Source organism: Peromyscus leucopus, chromosome 8a (assembly GCF_004664715.2).
Source record: "Peromyscus leucopus breed LL Stock chromosome 8a, UCI_PerLeu_2.1, whole genome shotgun sequence".
NCBI lineage: Eukaryota > Metazoa > Chordata > Mammalia > Rodentia > Cricetidae > Peromyscus > Peromyscus leucopus.
Genome location: NC_051085.1, coordinates 19,047,742 through 19,066,299, shown reverse-complemented (window position 1 = coordinate 19,066,299; position 18,558 = coordinate 19,047,742). Strand labels below are relative to the sequence as shown.

At 38.5% G+C, this 18,558-nt stretch overlaps 1 protein-coding gene across 1 annotated transcript in view; it reads left to right on the top strand.

Annotated features, from left to right (window-relative positions):
* Positions 1-18,558, top strand: part of Tbc1d32 (TBC1 domain family member 32) — a 211,962-nt gene that overhangs the window by 168,694 nt on the left and 24,710 nt on the right. The window contains exons 28-30 of the mRNA XM_028868362.2: positions 10,280-10,349; positions 11,885-12,000; positions 12,336-12,490. Of these exons, the coding sequence (XP_028724195.1) occupies positions 10,280-10,349; positions 11,885-12,000; positions 12,336-12,490 (341 nt within the window). The remainder of the gene's footprint in view (positions 1-10,279; positions 10,350-11,884; positions 12,001-12,335; positions 12,491-18,558) is intronic.

Here is an 18,558-nt window from a genome sequence, read left to right as displayed (position 1 = left end):
ACACAATAACTGTGATCCTTGGCACACAAATCTGGATCTGTTCATTCCTCTACTCCTTCCCCTGACCATTGCGTAGAGTCTAAACTTCCTATGATACATATACTCTTGCATCATGCATCATCCCTTCCTCTTCATAACTAAGGTTCATTTCTTTATTGAATATTACTGTTAACACCACTGCCAACTTTCTCCTATTCTAGATAACTGCATAACCATTTTTTAACCACGTACATATTATATCAGTATATTTACACTTTTTTATTTATTCATTATGAATGTTTGTGTGGTTTGCATTTTATAAACTTACTATGGTTCCCACACTAGAAAAGACTGAAGGAAGAGAAAGGGGTAAAGCAGAGGGGTCCAGATGACAAATTAGGATGACTCATGTGAGGGTCCCCCTAGTGAAGGTAGGAAGAAGCATTTGGATTCTGAGTACATTGTGAATGTATGACTAACAAGACCAAGTAATGTGTTGATTACAGAATGTGAGAGAAAGAAGGACTTTCTCCATTGTTCTGAGCTGCTGAGGGGATGAACTGACTATACAATAAAATGAAGAAGATATTTCTCTCTTGAGCTGATAGCAGCCATGGGTGCCTCACAAGATCTGTACAAGGTCAGTCCAGTAAACACTGTAGCATGAAATAGGAAGGTGTCATGAGCTTTCTTTCTTAATTGAGGAGCCATGAACAGTTGGTGGCTTCCAGATAAGGTACAATCAGTTTTCGTTAAGGGTGTGACTCCTGGCGGGTCAACTGTACTCTAGAATGGCTCCATACCCCAAAGTTAATGGACAAAACTTTCTTTCTTAATTGAGGAGCCATGAACAGTTGGTGGCTTCCAGATAAGGTACAATCAGTTTTGTTAAGGGTGTGACTCCTGGCGGGTCAACTGTACTCTAGAATGACTCCATACCCCAAAGTTAATGGACAACTTAAATTGGAATTGATGGGTTATTGAATAGATTTTAAAAAAAAATAGGAAGTTGGAGGAGGATAGGAAAGTATGGGTAGAGCTTGGAGGAGTTAGGGAAGTGAATATGATAAAAAGTACATTGTATGAAGTTTTCAAAGAAATAAAATATTATTAAATGAAGACTAGGGTAGGGAACGTTTGAGGTGGGAGGAATATTTGAGGCCAGCTTTCCTTTTATGCTGTTTTGGGTACTTGCTAGTATTCAAGAAGCTAAGCTCTATATTCACTGGACCTGTGAATCTAGATTTTAGAGAAAAGATATGCTAGAAAATGACTAATTATTAAACCATCAGCTTGGTATCAAAACTAGTAACCCAGCTCATTGTAATTTCTTTCTCATGCTCAGACTCAGTGTCTGGTTCTTCATGACTTTTCAGTTTCCTATACATAATATAGTTCCTGTGTTTTACTGTGATTGTATCCTTTGATTCTAGAATAGTGCTCATTTTTTTGTTAAAAAATAGTGAAATGTTCTACATTACTACCCTTCTATACCCAGATGTCCTTGCCTTCACCTCATGATTTCTACCAGATGCACGCTACCCACACAGTAACACCTGCATAATACTCAACTCAATGGTTAAGTTTGGGCCGAGTATCCACCTTATCTTTAACTCTAAGTAGAAGTTCCTCCTCTCTGCTACAGTGTGTTTCTTAAACTACTGTTTGGATGGTTATTTTATTGTATCTGGCTAAATTGCTTTTTAGGTCTCACATTCCTTTTTACCTGTCAGGTATTACTTGAAATATATATATATATCTTAGGGTTTCTGCTGGTATGATGAAATACCATGACCAAAAGCAACTTTGGGTAGGAAGACTTTATTTGACTTATATATCCTGAATCACAGTCTGTTGAGGGAAGCTGAGGCAGGAACCCAAACCAAGAAGAAGCCTGGAGGCAGGAGCTGATGCGGAGGCCATGGAGGAGTGTTGCTTACTGACTAGTACCCCATAGCTTTCTCAGTTTGCTTTCTTGTAACAGCCAGGACCACCAGCCCATGTGCCGGGCTCTCCCATATCATTAAGAAAACATCCTACAGGTGTGCCTACAGCCCTGGAGCATTTTTCCTCCCTCAGATGATTGTAGTCTCTGTGAAATTGACATAAAACTAGCCAGCACAATAAGTCTCTCTGTTTTCATGAATTTAATTCCTTAACAAGTCCAAATTTTAATTTCATAACTAGTCCAAATAGAGTGATATTTGTAAACACATAGACAATTCTGTAGTAGTTATTTACATTTAATGACAAACTGAGAAAAAAAATAAAAGAAGCTATAAGAAAACGAAAAGAGATCTGCAAAGATTAAGTCGGGTAGAGAGAACTGATGGCCACTGAGCTTCCATTCAGCTTAGATGTGTGCTGGGGTTCTCCATGCATCCTGTCATGTGACCCTCTAACAGCTCTGAAATGGGAATACCCTTAATGCTTAAAACAAGGAAACCGAGATATAAAGGAGAGAAATCATAAATTAGAAAGATTTTTGAAGATATGCATTGGAGAAAGAAATTATAATCTTATGAATAAACCTTAAAACTTACCTGAGAACATAACAGGGTTTAGCAGTGATATCTGTACCAGGAAGTGAGTAGAAGATTTTGAACATGTGGACTCCTGTGACTAGAGTGAACAGATCTTCAGCCTGAAGGGTAGTGATCTTCACCTTCAGCAGTTCTTTATAGTACTTTGTTCTGCTGGGTCATATTTTCCACAGATAATATGAAAATAGTATGATTTTTTATTATCAAAATACTTAACAAGATTGATTACTTAATGTGCTTGTATTTATTATCATGTGTTACATTTCTGAATTGTGCTGAGTGAAATCTCAGATGTTGGATTCGTTGAGTGTGTTTTGTAGTCAAATAAACCCTGAATGTGAGTTTAACTTATTTAAAGGGTTCAGCTGAACAGCTATCTACCAGAGCTTTATAGTAAAGCCAAAAATAAAGTGGCTTCCTGGTGACTGATAGCTGGACATTTATCATTGTGATACAGTGCGTTAGGGCTGGTTTCCCTCAGAGCTGTTAAGTGCTCTCATCCTCATGTGCTTTCTAGATGGTAGAACAATGGTTGCTATTGTAAAATCTCCCTCTAATTACTGCAAGTTGGCAAGACCTGTGTTTTAATATAAAGGATGCTTCAAAACAAATCCTGGACCTATTCACTGCTTTTCTGTGTTCCTTAAAGTGAGAAATCGATTGTCTTTTTAAAAAGTGACAGCTTTCTAAGCCCCGAGGTAGCTGAAATTAGAACAACACAACTCTCCATCTGTTCTCAGTTCCCCCAGGATCTCAACTCACTATAAAATTTGCAAATCTGGAAAAATCAAATTAGCTTGGCTGTTTATCCCCTCAAAGAAAGAAGAATGGACAAACAGATAAGTTCTGCACACTTGCAGTCAGTGGTACACCCGGATAGGTATCTTTGCAAACCTTAACAGATGTTCATTTCTTCTCAGCTTCTTTGCAACGTTGGTATTAAATATACCTTACAAAGGAGTAGATTCATAAAAATCTATTCTCCTGGGACTAGTTTATCTATAGACTGGAAAGATACCATTGTCTCACTTTTGACTATTAAAATGTAACTTTAAAATTTATTTTTGTTTTATTTTATGGATACCGGAATTATGTGTATGTACCACATGCATGCGTGGTACTCGTGGTACTCACAGAGGTCAGAAGTGGGCATGAGACAGTTGGGTGCTGCCATTTGGGTACTGAAAATCAAATCTAGGTCTTCTAACAGAGCAACTAGTGCTCTTAACCTCCTAGTCATCTCTCTAGCCTCTACAAGTGTAACTTTTTAAAAGAATTATTTTGTTCTTATTGTTACATTTTTATGTGTATTGGTGTTTTTGCCTGTATGTATATTTGTGTGCATGCATGTGTACCATGTGTGCAGTGCCCACAGAGGCCAGGAGAAGACATTGGATCCCCAGTGACTGGAGTTGCAGATGATTTTGAGCAACCATATGGGTGCTGGAAATTGAATCCATGTCCTCTAGAACAGCAGCCAATAATCTTGGTTTCTGAGCTATCTCTCCAGCACCTAAAATATAACTTTTAATTTGATATATGCATATACATGACTTTTATATTTTGTTTAAATTGTAGGCCAACACACATTCTTTTTTTGCCTAAAATTTGTGGAATGTTTGCTATTTTCAAGGAGGTGTATCATATGAAGCTACATTCAAAGAAAGCTCTATACCACATGCCAAAAATGATGAAATAAATTGTAGCACAGAGTGAGGTGAGAACTAATGGAAACTCACATTTTTCAGGTATAGCTCCTCTCTTCCAGATGCAATGCTAGCGCGGTGAAAACTAACATTTGAAATGTGTTGTTGTCATTGAGAGGTTGTAAGAGCGACCTGTGAACAGCTGAATTGGCCATTGGTGGTGACTGCTGTCTTGATGATGAGAGGAGGAAACATAGGTGGAGGTCTGGGAGTGTGCTGACTGTGAGGTAGCAGAGCTGAAAGAAAAAGGGTAGTTGTATAACCGAGACGTGGAAGCAGTAACACCCTTCCTCTCAAAAACCTTGGACTAAATAAAGGTGCTTGTGATAGCTTGGTCACCAGGTACTGAATTTATTGTGGGCTGAGAAGTAAGTACGACTGCATTTTGAGAAACAAGCAAAAGAATCTGCAGGCTAGCTGGGAAGGAAGGAGAGAGGGAGAGCATGTTGTGAGCTGCTCTCTTTGGGTGGTGAGTTCTCAGACTTTAGGATATGTACAGCAGGCCTTCAGTAAGCAGTCGTGCAGCAAATGTCCCTCCAACCATGGGTTTGTCCTCCAGCGCAGAAAGTCTTTACTCTTTGGTAAATTTATTTATTTCCACACTGTTGGCCAAGTACCAGGCAGATTGACTTTCTTCTCCTCCAGCTCTGTGTGCCTGCTTCATAGCCCAAAATAGAAGAGAATACATTCCAGATTAAGAGACTGCAGTCCATATTAAGTAAATTTTGTCGGGTTATTCTATTTTCATAGTGTATTTATGATTAAAACGGTTGATTATTTTAAATAATTTTCATATGAAAGCTAAGACATTAGTTTGACTCATTGTTAACTAAAAGGACTCAATCATGACATCATTGGCCAATCCCTTTTCTGTATCTTAGGCTTTTCTCCAACGATTCAGGTAGGTTTGAGAGTTCTAGTGTCTGTTTCTTGGTTTCAGAAAACACTTCTAAGCCAGTATGTGTTTCCTTCTCTAGCCTTCTCCCAGGTTTTTATTATTTTTATTTACATGTATGTCTGTCTGAATGTATGCCCCATGAATGTATGCCCACATAGACCAGAAGAGGGCATTGGATTGTCTGGAGCAGATGGGCCAGGCAGTTGTGAGCCTCCGGCATGGGTGTTGAGACTAGGGCTCTTTGGCCCCAGTTGACACCTGAAGCTGAGCCTTCTGTTGATAATTACTGAAGTTGACTTGTTGGGCCGGTCCTTACTCAGTGTCCAGTGCCTGTTATGTCTTCTACATTATCATGTGCATATCAGTAAATGTTACTCATCAGAACATCAGAATCCCAGGAAGACATTCATTTTACTTTATGTTATTTTGGAGGAAGTTTCTTGGTATGTAGCACAGAGTGGCCTTGAACTTAGAATCTTCCTGCCTCACATTCCCAATTGCTGGAATTACAGAAGTGCATCTTCTCACAAAGCTCAAGATACCTAATTTTTTTCATCACTGTATTTTTCTTATTTATTTTACCACATCATTTATCTTCCTTATTTCTAAAGCTTTTGATTCTTGTTCAATAAATGGCATTTAATCCAGGATTACAAATGAAAGTTTCTTTTATAGGCTAATATTCAATAATTGAAGCTTCTCCTTTAATATATTTTCTGAAGCCATTTTGGGCAGGGTGCGGGAAGACTTCTTCATTCCTGCTTTGAAGACTTTTTTTTTTTGCTTGTTTTTTTTTTTAAGAAAAAATAAATGTAGAAAAAGGTTTTGATAGGATTTTATTTATATCAAAGTTTATTTTTTAAATCTTTTTACACTTGTACTTTAAAAACAATCAAGTAGTTGATGTTCATTTTTATATGCTCAGTACCTCCTTACAACTCTTTTAAAACACCTTTTTGAGGTTAATTGTAACTTTCACAAAAGTAAAAATTGTATAGTAAATATTACTGTGCACTTGTACCTGTATCTGAATTTCACATGTATAGCATGTGGATCTGAACTTTAAGCCCAAGAAATAACCATGTAGAAGTCTAAAACTAAAAACGACCAAAGACTCCCCATTTGTAATTGAATTCACTCCTCTGCTGTGGAGCTTGTATCTCTTTACTGTTAAAAAGCTTCTCAGAGGATGTTGATGCACAGCCATAATTGGGAGCTGTTACCTTTGGACATGAGCAAGGTTTTGTTTGTTTGTTTGTTTGTTTTGGGGTTTTTTGTTGTTTTTGTTTGTTTGGGTTTTGTTTTGTTTTTTGTATGTTTGGTGGTGGCACACGCCTGGCTCTGCCTCCCGAGTGCTGGGATTAAAGGCGTGCGCCACCACCGCCCGGCCAGTGAAGGAGTTTTGTTGTTCATAGCAGGTAAAGCAGTTCTATATGTACCAGGGTTTCAAGTGTTAAGTAACTTAAAGCTCTCCTGGAAATCCTATTATTGTCACTGTATTATGTGATTATAGATAAGCAGTCTGTTCCATGTCTATAGGAGCATATGATCACAATTTAATTCTATTTTTTAAATCTCACATATTCAGTTTTATTATCCTAAAACAACTTAAATTTTGCCAAATCAGACATTGTCACCCACAGCACAGCACTAAAATTTTACACTACTTAAATGTAGACAACTAAAACATAGTGCATCGTAAAATAAAGGATCAGCCTTAGGTACTAAACACAAATCATAAAAATGTTCCTAGTTCTTACACGGGCCTAACCTGATTATATTGTAGTAAGTATACATATGAATGTACTTAACTGTGGCTAAATTTAACAAAAAACACACTATCAACTGAAAATTGGAAATTATAGTTAATACATAAATAATGATAGTTTTAAAAGTGGGCCATAAATCTACTGAAGTGATAAATGTGTATGTGTATACATTTATGTATTTGTATACATAATATGTGTGGGTGTGTATCTATATACAAATATGTGTGTTTCTCTCTCTCTCTCTCTCTCTCTCTCTCTCTCTCTCTCTCTCTCTGTGTGTGTGTGTGTGTGTGTGTGTTTATTTATGTGTGTTCAATACCAAGTAATGGAAATGAAAATCAAACTTCTATCCTGTGCTGGAAAAGGAACAGAAAAATGAGCTCACAAATAAAGCAGATCTAGGAAAAAAAAACAAACTGTCTCCTTTACCTCCCTTTTTATGATAGGTGCATTTCCTCCTGCTAGTGACCTGAGGGTACGTTACAGCGCTATGGCATAAAGGAGCTTGAAATTTTTAGAGATGACACTGAATAACTCCCCCTTCTGTGCGGTGTTGTTGACACAGATTGGTCATCTATCACCGGAAGGGCAGAGTTCATCTCTTCCGCCAGTGAGAAAAAGTATATCCGCCAGTTCAGTGAGAATTATGAATGACAAGAAATGCTGAGCTATGTGAACTACAGCCTAATTGCTATCATTAGAGACAAAATAAACTACTATGACTGACTGGATCCCGGTATAAATATGACTCAGATATAGTGTACAGGGAATTAACCCAGCATCATAGAAAAGGTGGTTTTATTTTAAAGGTTGCATCTGTGTGGGGACACACATGTTCTCCTGCACATGTGTGGAGGTCAGGAGACAGTTTTATGGAGTAGGCTCTCCTTTCTTCCTTTTACTTGGGTTGCAGGGTCAAGTTCAGGTTCTCTGGCTTGTGCTGTGACTGCCTTAACCTGCTGAACCATCTCAACACTGCCTCCCCCCTTTAAGTATTAATACTTATTTTTGTTTTATTTTATGTTTTCTGTAGCAAAATTGCCACCCCAGGCGTGGTGAGCATCCAGGCTCGTTTTCAAGGACTAGAGTGGTTCCTGTAGCATGAGACTTCCAGGGACTGGGCACATGAAATGCACGGGCAAACCAGGGTGTCTTGGTTGCTTCCCCTGCAAGCAGTAACGATCAATTGTTGCTGGTCTACAGAGTGTGTATTCAATGGCAGTGACGTTTAGTTTGTTCTTGCTCATCTCTGAGATCTAAAGTCTACTCATATTTCAAGATTCAGCTCAAATGCCACTTCTTAAGCAGCTCGAAGTAATCTCTTCCTCTTTGGAGTGTTCATACAGTGTTTTATCTGTGCCGTTCTTCTTCCACTTAGAGCTTTGAAAACCCCTTATCAGTTATCTCTGTACACATTTTATCTCTGACACTACATGGAAAGTTCTTCAGTGTATGGTATTTCATTTTATCATTTATCCCTCTGACGGCTTCATAGTGTTCCTCACTTTATCAGAAATGATTTATTACGAGGAATGAGTGAGTCTGCAGTTGAAATAGATTGCATCAATAGTATGAGATATACCAATATGCAGTGCATGGAAAACTCCAGTAATAATAGGACTCAGAAAACCTAGCTTTTCTTCCTCTCTGTCACTGTGTGATTTGTGGATGCTTTCCTTCGTACTGTTCATTTCTGTGTATGGATGCTTTACTTTCTTCAGATGGATGTAGAGAATTCCAGCTAACTTCTGAGTGGTACCTAACTGTGCTTTTATTCACATCAACTTGCTCATACAGTGTGTCCGAGAAACAAACTTTCATTTTCTCTGTCAGCTGCACCATGCAACTCCTTTTCCATTTATGGCAGGTGATCACAATGCTTACTTTACAAAGGAAATCTGACCAGAAAAGAGAAACCCATTCACTCAACCCTAATGTAATGTTATTCAGTAAAAGTCAAGTATGCTAAAAGATCGTGAGTGTGGTTCTGAGCATTGGACCCAGGAGCAAGTACTCTACCACTGAACTATGTATATTAGCCCTTGAAGATTTTTAAAAGTTATTCTTTGAAAACTTCATACATTTATAAAATGTATTTTCATCAGATCCATAGACACAACATCCCCTCCCTCCAACTTTCTCAAGTGCCCCATCCTGTTTCCTTCCAAGCATCATGTCCTCTTTTTATTATTGTAACCAATAAATAACCCCTTGAGTCTAATTAGTGATGCCCATATGTGCACTGTGTGGGGCTCTCTACTCAGGCATGAGGAACCTAGCAGCAAGCATGTTCCCAAAAGAGAGCATCTCTCTCTCTCTCTCTCTCTCTCTCTCTCTCTCTCTCTCTCTCTCTCTCTCTCAGAAACCATCCACTGTCAATAATTCCTTCACTAGGAGTAGACCTTCATCTCCCATCCCCCATTTGTGCTGGAATTTTTACTGGCTTGATCTTGTGAAGGTCTTGTACAAGTAATCACAGTGGCTGTGAGATGGTGTGTAAGTAGCTGTGAGATGGTGTGTAAGTAGCTGTGTGATGGTGTGTAAGTAGCTGTGTGATGGTGTGTAAGTAGCTGTGTGATGGTGTGTAAGTAGCTGTGAGATGGTGTGTAAGTAGCTGTGAGATGGTGTGTAAGTAGCTGTGAGATGGTGTGTAAGTAGCTGTGAGATGGTGTGTAAGTAGCTGTGAGATGGTGTGTAAGTAGCTGTGTGATGGTGTGTAAGTAGCTGTGTGATGGTGTGTAAGTAGCTGTGTGATGGTGTGTAAGTAGCTGTGTGATGGTGTGTAAGTAGCTGTGTGATGGTGTGTAAGTAGCTGTGTCGAGGGCTTACTACAAGATTTCAACATGAATGTCAGGAAGGAATACAGAGCCATGCTTACATATACTTATCATTTAGAATTTTATATAAGCCATTGCATGATGAAAACATATTTTAGATCACTTTTAAATGATTTATAGCTTTTTATATTTTGTTCATTTTTTGCTGTTTTGCACCAAAGAACTAATCATTTTATATACTTTTTGGTTTCATTTTCGTTTGGAGTCTGGGTCTTATATAGCCCAGGCTGGGCTTGAACTTACTATATGTCCATAGATGACCTTGAAATCCTAATCATCTTGCCTATGCCTTCCCTGTGCTGGTGTGTATGTGTCCCACCACTCCCAGTTTTTAAATGATTTTTATAGGATAAAAGTTTTTGTAAAAAGTTTCCTGTTAATTTCTTTGAAAATGTAAGTGACAGCTCCTAAAAGAACAAATTCATCAGTGTTTTCAAAATTCACATTAAAATATGTAAAAATATTGCTTTCATCAATTTTCAATTAACATGTGATTATTATGCAGACTTTTATACATTTTTATAACTCCCTTTTCTATTGTTGTTAGCTACTGATGCAAATGTGAAGAATGAAAGTCTCTCATCTGTGCAGCAGCTTGGCATTAAAATGACTGTCAGGTATGTAGGGAAATGTTTCTCCTGTGCATTTCTAGAATTCCTCTACCTGATGGGGTGCTTAATAATGTTTAACAACCAACTATTTTGTATACTTTAAATGCAGACTTTACCACTCAGAAAATAATAACGTTATCTTTGAGGATATTGGCACATGATTAAATTACCTCTGGCTATAAATCAGTTACAGTTCATTATTATTCCAAAAGCTAATTAGCGTGTTCCTCTATGACTATCAGTTTTTTTTCCACCCCAAAAAATCAGCGTTGCAAAAACCAGCATGCTATGGCACAATTATACATCTCCTAAAACATGATTTGTTCTAGTTGTCAGGTTCTGGGGAAGACAAACATACCTTAAGGGTAGATTGAGAAGTTCAAATGGATAAACCAAAATTGTCATAGTTTGAGTTTTTAAAACTCATAGATTAATTTTCAAAAGAAGTGTGGACATTAGATTATGAACTGGATAGTAACCTCTTTTTTTTTGTTCTTAACAAACTTCATTTAATACAATATATTTAACTGTTCCTGTAATTAGAGGGTCATTGTTTGAATTATATCTAGGAAGGCACTTACGAGATCTATTAAACCCTCGAATCTTACATAAATGCCCATTGTGATGAAAATCATGGCATGGATTCTGGATCATCCATTTCTACCAGAGTAACTGTTTTGATTTTGTGACTCCGTATACATGTTTTAATAAAAGTATGCTGTCCTGCTCCATTTCCAATGAAATGGAACCTATAGATTACATAAGCAGCCTGGCCACATATTTTAACTCATTGTAATTTCTTATTCATAGGAAGTAAATGGAAAATAATGCATAATGTAGAGTTTGGATGGACTGTGGTATGGTACAGCTGCCATCCTGTAGCGTCATTGCAATAATAGCAGCAACATAACCACTAAATGCACTAGCAGTGTTACCACTAGGAAGGAGACTTCCTAAAATGCAGACCAAGTAAGGTCTTAGGAAGGTTGGAAATGGACCAAACAACACACACATTCTGTATGTCTAAAATATAGGAACTTGGATAAGTATAAGTAGATGTTTGATCCATGTAAATGCCAAGGCATTTCAAGTTATGGTACAACACTGTACTAGTCACAATCCAAAATGTCCAAACCCCTCTCGATATCCAGTATTCATAGATGACCTCCACAGGTACTTCTTGACTTAACATTCCAGAAACCTAAACTCAATAATCTGTGTTTTAGATTAATTTCAGGCAGACTTCTTACATTATTCCCATCGGTAGTCTACTATCATTGTGATTTCTCATTGTTCTTTCACCACCCTAGAATGTTAACACTTAATGCCGATGATCCAACCATGTTGTAACTGTCAGGAATGAATATTGAGTGCCTTGCTTAATGTAGTCACCCTCGAAGTAGACTCTTGAAAACGTCAGACCCTGAACTCTCAAGAGAAGTAGACTTTGATGGATGTCTAAAGATGAATGTGCAGTGAAGATCCTGGGGGTTTTCATTCTGTGTGTGGTTTTTTTTCCCCCCTGGCGGTCTTTAACATAGGTATGGTAAGTTTCTCAACTTGTTAAAAGATGGTGCGGAAGGTGATCTCGCCTTGGTCTTAAAGCACTGTGAGAGATTCCTGAAACAACAGCAGTCGCCGGTAACTTCTTCTCTTCATATCCTTTTTGAGTGGATTTATGCAGAACTGAATTGTCTTCCTATATTTTCAATGTTTTCTCGTAGGATGTGTTAACATATCTGTAATAAGTAATAGCTACTGTGTGATTTGTTACAGTGTATCCTTATAGGATTTTATTCTGTGTTTTGAGCAGACACTATATTAAATTTACTTACGATCCTCAGATTCAGTTGTACTTATGGGATCTTAAGCTGAGGGAAGTGATTTACTACAGACAATTAACATCTCTTTCCAGATAGAGATCCTGAAAGTGAATATTTTGAAAATGTCTGTCTTCTAAGATAATGTCAAAGTTCCTTAACTACTCCGCAGTGTGCCTGCAAGGGAACTACACAGGCCATGACTGGTTCGTGTCTTCTCTGTTCATCATAATGCAAGGGGATAAAGAGAAGACACTCCATTTTCTTCAGCATTTCTCCAGGCTTCTGACCTCTGCTTTCCTTTGGGTGCCAAGGCTGCATATTTCTGTAAGACTTAAAAATCTGTTTTTAAAGGAGATTTTAACCTGAGAAACACCATATTTAACTTTACTAGAGTATTATCTTGTATATATACTGTGCCCTAATAGTTCTTAGTCACTGTCCTTCCAAAATGGTATTAATATAACTTATATTAAATCTGTTCTTTGACAGTTCCATACATGTATATAATGTATTAGGATTACTCTCAACTCCTCCCATCTCATGTCTCCTTTCCACTCCTGTCAACCTACCCCTTCCTTCCTTCCTTCCTTCCTTCCTTCCTTCCTTCCTTCCTTCCTTCCTTCCTTCCTTCCTTCCTTCCTTCAAGTTCCTTTCCCATATTCATAGCCTTTTGATTTGTTTTGTGATGTATTGGGATAGCTAAGGGCATCTGTGTGACCACGGGTTTGAAGTTATCCATTGCTCACCAGTTGGTACACAATTGGAAAAATAACTGTCCTTCCCCTAGAACCCATTACTAGTGAGTAGCACAGCAGGGACAGGTAAGGGCCCCGTAAGCCCCTTCCTGATCCCTGATTGAGCTTTGATAGGCCTGGTGGTGTGTCGGCCTGGTGAAGGCAGTCACAGTTCCTGTGAGATATTGATGGCAGTGACTGTGTCATGCACAGAAAATAGCCATCACCTCTGTTTCTGGCTCGTACAATTCTTTAAGCCCTGTGTGTCTTCAGTGATACTTCCTGAGCTGTAGAGAGGGTAGTATAAATGTCCTCTTATGGTTGACCCCTCAACCATTCCTTCTTCTCTGTGCAATAAGTAGCTACAAGTCTCTCAATTCACCATTCATTGCAAAGAAGAGATTCTCAGATTAAGGCTGAGATACTATTAAGAATAGTATTTTTCTATGGGTATAAACATAAATATTTAGAAATCAGTTTCGTACTATTGTCAGTTCAGCCAAACAACAGTAGTAAATTCCTCCCAGGGATTGTACCAGGTTTGAATACCCTCAGGTGGAGCAGGCCTTGAACACCATCAGAGAGTGGTTGACTACCCTTATAACAGTTGTGCCACTATGGGCACGTCTTCCCTGGCAGGTGAGTATTAGGTTTCAGAGAATTCCTGGATGGGTAAGACTAGATGCCTCTTATCCTCCATCAGCCCACGTAACACTTTGCCAGAATATGAAAAGCAGCCTCCTTGAGCATATTTATATTAGTGCTTTTGAATTTTATGTCTCGAATTTCAACTAAGTTGTTCTTATTTTGAGCAATTACTATGGGGTTGTACCATTTTGAAAGGACATACTGTCTTGGTTTTCATATTGTCTGTGTGTTTGTGATGAGACCTATGCATCTGGAGTTGGGTTATTGGGTGTATCTTTTGATATGACTTTCTGACTCACTCGTGGGGAATAGGCATTTGATCTATATTGTTACCCTGACTTGGAAGGTTTTGGGTCATCTAGGAAATACTTAAAGCTCAGTCTTGTAGCCACTTGGTGCCGACTCATGTGGAATTTAATGTGATACCCATTCAGCCAGGGAAGAGCATAGCTTCCAACTTCACCAGCAGGTTCTCTTCAGGGTGAGTAGTTAATCAGCAAGTGTCCTGATTCAACAGGATTTAGGGTACCACTAGGTAAATCTGTAATGCCACTTCATGTGGGGTAAGCAGATGCTCCAAGACAAGTCTTTAGATGATGATGGGTGCCCAAGAGATGGAGCTGAGGGAAAGATGATGGTTTGAGAGGATCTTAGATTGTTCCTGCAGAGCTAGTAGGTAATTTGATGCAGGTCTTCAGATGTTGGGATTGGAATGCCCTAGGGAGAGGAAGGGGAAGACTCAGCAATTTGGGCAGAGGTAGGGTACGTAGGGAACCTACAGTTCCAGGGTAGGTAGTGTGGTTTGGGTGCCCAAAGGAGAAGGAGGAATGAGAAATCTTACCAACAATGTGTGGGGGTTTGGAGCTTCCACCTATGGAGAATGAGATCTTCCATAGGTAGAGGAGGGTTGTAGACCAGAGTCGGAGGCCTACACTTTGCAAGAGCCAGCAGAGTCCTGGAATGGCCTGAATGCTTTTCAATGGATTCTCTTTGAAAATATAGACTTGGCCTTTTTCTCTTTAAGGTTATCTTGTGTAATGATAATGGAGTGAGAGATATTTAATCACAGAAGCATTTTCATGAAATAGAAATATAATAAGCTGAAAGTCTAAACTTAAAGTTGTCATCATTATACATTGTTTAGTGATAAATAATGGACATAAAGGTTTTGAATATGGTTTTGAATATGTTTTAGTATTGCTTTTTAAGAAGCTCTTTGTTTTGTTTTGGTTTTTGGTTTTTCCGAGACAGGGTTTCTCTGTGTACCTTTGTGCCTTTCCTGGGACTCACTTGGTAGTCCAGGCTGGCCTCGAACTCACAGAGATCCGCCTGGCTCTGCCTCCCAAGTGCTGGAATTAAAGGCCTGCGCCACCACTGTCCGGCTGTAAGAAGCTCTTGATTGTTAGGCTATAGTATAGTATAAGAAAAGCATTTCATAAATAGAAATTGTAATCATATTTTATAGAAGAGAAAACCTGTATGTATACATTTTAGAAACCTATACTGAGGACTTATTGATATGTTACTGTTATTATTGTAATTATTATTGTCATTGTTAGTTTATGGTACTGGGTCTTCAACTCTAGATCTGTGCAAACTAGGCATGTCTCTGCTACTGAGCTATTGATACCCCCAGGCCTTGGAAGTAGTGCGTTTTGAAAGAATTTGCTATCCTTTTGAGATCTCAGTGATTACATTAGAGAAAAGCACATTGCTCTATGTTTTTGTTTATTTATTTATTGCATTTTGTTAAGAGTTTCTACTGGGAGAAAATAAATATGGCATCAGTTCTGCTAAACATCCTGGTAATTTCTCATGACATACTATATGTTGACAAATAAATATTTCAGCAAGAATAAGCTAAGAGGTATGCTTATGAAGTTAGATGGCAGCATTTATTAAGTGTCATTATGTGTGAGTATGTATGTATTTTATATATGTACATGTGTAATTTATATACTCATTTATGAACATATCTACAGAGATCTTGCTTATATATATGTACTGCATAATGAAAGTAGAATCAAAGCTTTATGAAATAAATACTGAAATTTAATAATTTTTTGCTTGAAATATTGTCATGTAGATAGAGACAAGATTGTTCAGTTAGCATTCTTTACCATAATAGAAAAATTTGTTCACATCCACAGCAGTAGGAAACAATAAATAGCTGCTTTTTTTTCTGTAATCTGTGACACTCTTTTCTTACTGTTGCGGTGAATTAGAACTTCTAAGTTATAATTGAAACTTTAAAAGATCTCTCGTTTCCACTCTTCTATCTCAACATATCATTTCTAAAACATTGTAGTAATGGATTTTTGGGTAAAATAATTTACTGTTTTGTCAAACATTTTAAAGGTTTACCTGTGTGTGTGCATGAGAGAGACTCACACACAGAGAGAGAGGATTGGGGAGAGCAGAGGAGCCTAGGGAGCATGCGTGTGAGCACACCTGCTCATCACACACATGCAGAGGACAACTCTTAGAAGTCACTTCTTGACTTCTATCTTGTTGAAGCAGGGTCTCTTGTTTCTATGGTTGACTGTGTACTCCAGGCTAGCACCTGTGACTTTCTGGGAGGTTTTTCAGTGTCTGCCTCTTTCACTGCAACTGTGCTGGAAGTGGGATGCAATTAGGGACTGAACTTAGGTCCTCCGCAAGGGTAGTGTGTACTCTGAACTACTGAGCCATCTCTCCAGCCCCTAATGTATCATGTTTAAGCATGATTTCCTAAAGTTGCCTTTCTTTGAGCCTGTGAACTTTTTAGTAGCAGGCATTTTAGTTTTCATAAATGCAGCAATGCTTTGCCTTTCCATCAAGTTGAAAAGAAGCAAGATTCTAGCAAGTTTGAGTTGCCTTTCTTTGAGCCTGTGAACTTTTTAGTAGCAGGCATTTTAGTTTTCATAAATGCAGCAGTGCTTTGCCTTTCCATCAAGTTGAAAAGAAGCAAGATTCTAGCAAGTTTGATTGTGTTCAGTTTACCATTTGGATGTCAGTTAATACGGACTACAGTTCTGTGTATAGAGTGGAGAGCTGTGTTACTGGAATCCATATCTCAGATTCAGCTCTGTGTAAACTTGTACCCTTTCTGCTTGCTCACCAGTACAGCCAATGAGTCTTTCTTTATCCCCATCTTCCTGCATTGCTATTTTATTCAGTTTGAATATAACATGTTGACTTTTCATTACCAGCCTGACAGACTAGTGGTTCTTTGTAAAAGGAATTCTACTAATTCCCCTTTAGAGGTTCTATCAAGGAATATTAATTTATTGTTAATGTCCAAGTAGCCCCATTCCATAGTATAAATTCATTTTACTTTAATAATCTTTTGGATTGTTTCCTCTATGCCATTTGTCTTGGGATGGTGCCTTCAATTATAGTTTTAATGCATTGTTTACAAAATGAGACTTTTTTATTTGCTTCATTTTCTCAAACATTGTGTCAGTGTTTTCTGTGTAGGTTGATAAAATGAGAAAGTCTTTAGTTTTGTGACACTTTATTAGCTGTTAGTAGCACAATGTGCTTGCCTTCTTTAGCTCAAACTTACATTGTTGACATGGCCCTCAAAAGAAAAAAAAATCAACCTGAGTTGGTCAGGGAAGCCCCACAAGGGTACCAAACAGAAAAGGCTATTGCCATCCTTCTCAGTTGGCTTCCAAAACTAGTTGATAGGACATACTGCTTAAGATTCCAGTTACCTTCATTGCAAGGCACAGAGAAATCAAGTTTGATGTGAGATTAAAGCTTCCTCCCTTATAGCTAGCTTTCATCCTTATGGAAGGTACCATGCAGGCTTCCAGGGAGTGTGTGTGTGGGGGGATGAATCAATGGTTTCAATCAGCTGGGACTCCTACAAACTATAACACCAATCTACCAGGCACGATGTACCCAGTAGTGCAAAAATGCCACAACTCTTATTGGGGTAATCAAGTGCTCTATAATAGGATTCAAGACCTGCCCCCACAGGATTCAAGACCTGTACCCACACCTGGTACCACAAACTTATCAAAACTTCATGGTTATTAGAAGGTCTGAGGCTCTAACAACGGACTTACAACTGTTTCTTAGCTCAATCAACATGGTATAAACTGCTTTCTAAATATATATGTTAATAGTGTAGAAAATGTTCCTTTTAGTCTAATCAGAGAAATCTCAGTTTGCACTAATGATGGTTAATGAAGAAACTCATGGCTGCTTATCATGCAGAGAATATGTGATGGCTGAGTGGTTAACCCTAAGCAGGACCCTCCCTCTAAGGCTCAGGAAAGTTGATGTCATAGTGGGTGGAAAGAAAGGATGAGCCAGGAGACAGAGGGAAGGGCATGCAGTCTTCTGTCCATGACACTGTCATTGGTGTCAGGATGTCACAGCAGCTGGAGCTACCTTTACTGGGCCTGCACAAGACTGGAATGATCATCAGTCAACCCTGGATCAGGGAGGAGTTGCCGGGATCCTACTTCCCTCAGCTAAACTACTGGCTATGAGTTGATTCTAGGGAAGGGGCAACCATAGCCTTCAGTTGCTTACCCACCAGTAAGTCCACAGGTTCGAAACTCATGGGTCACACAGACTGCCCTGGTTAAATTCAGTGGGTCACACACCAAAACAAGGGTATGAATACAGGAAGAGGACTTGAAGGGAAAGTGGGACTGATGGTCATGAGAGGAGATAGAAAAGGATATAAGGTGAGAGTAACACACACACACACACACACACACACACACACACACACACACAGCAATATAACACTATCAAAGAAAATACTTAATAAAAATTGTAATCTTAAGAAATTGTCATCCAGTTCCGCCATCTTTGCTCTCATCATTGTAACATTCCAGTTTTTACTTTTCCCCGTAGTGTTTATCATCTGCTAATGCATTATTTACTTCATACTCTATCCCTCATCTATATACCTTGTTACTAGCTCTAGGAAGACAGCTTTCTGTTTTGTTCACCGATACAGCTCCCTTTGTTCATGAACTATAGTATAGCCTCTTTTAACTACTCCGT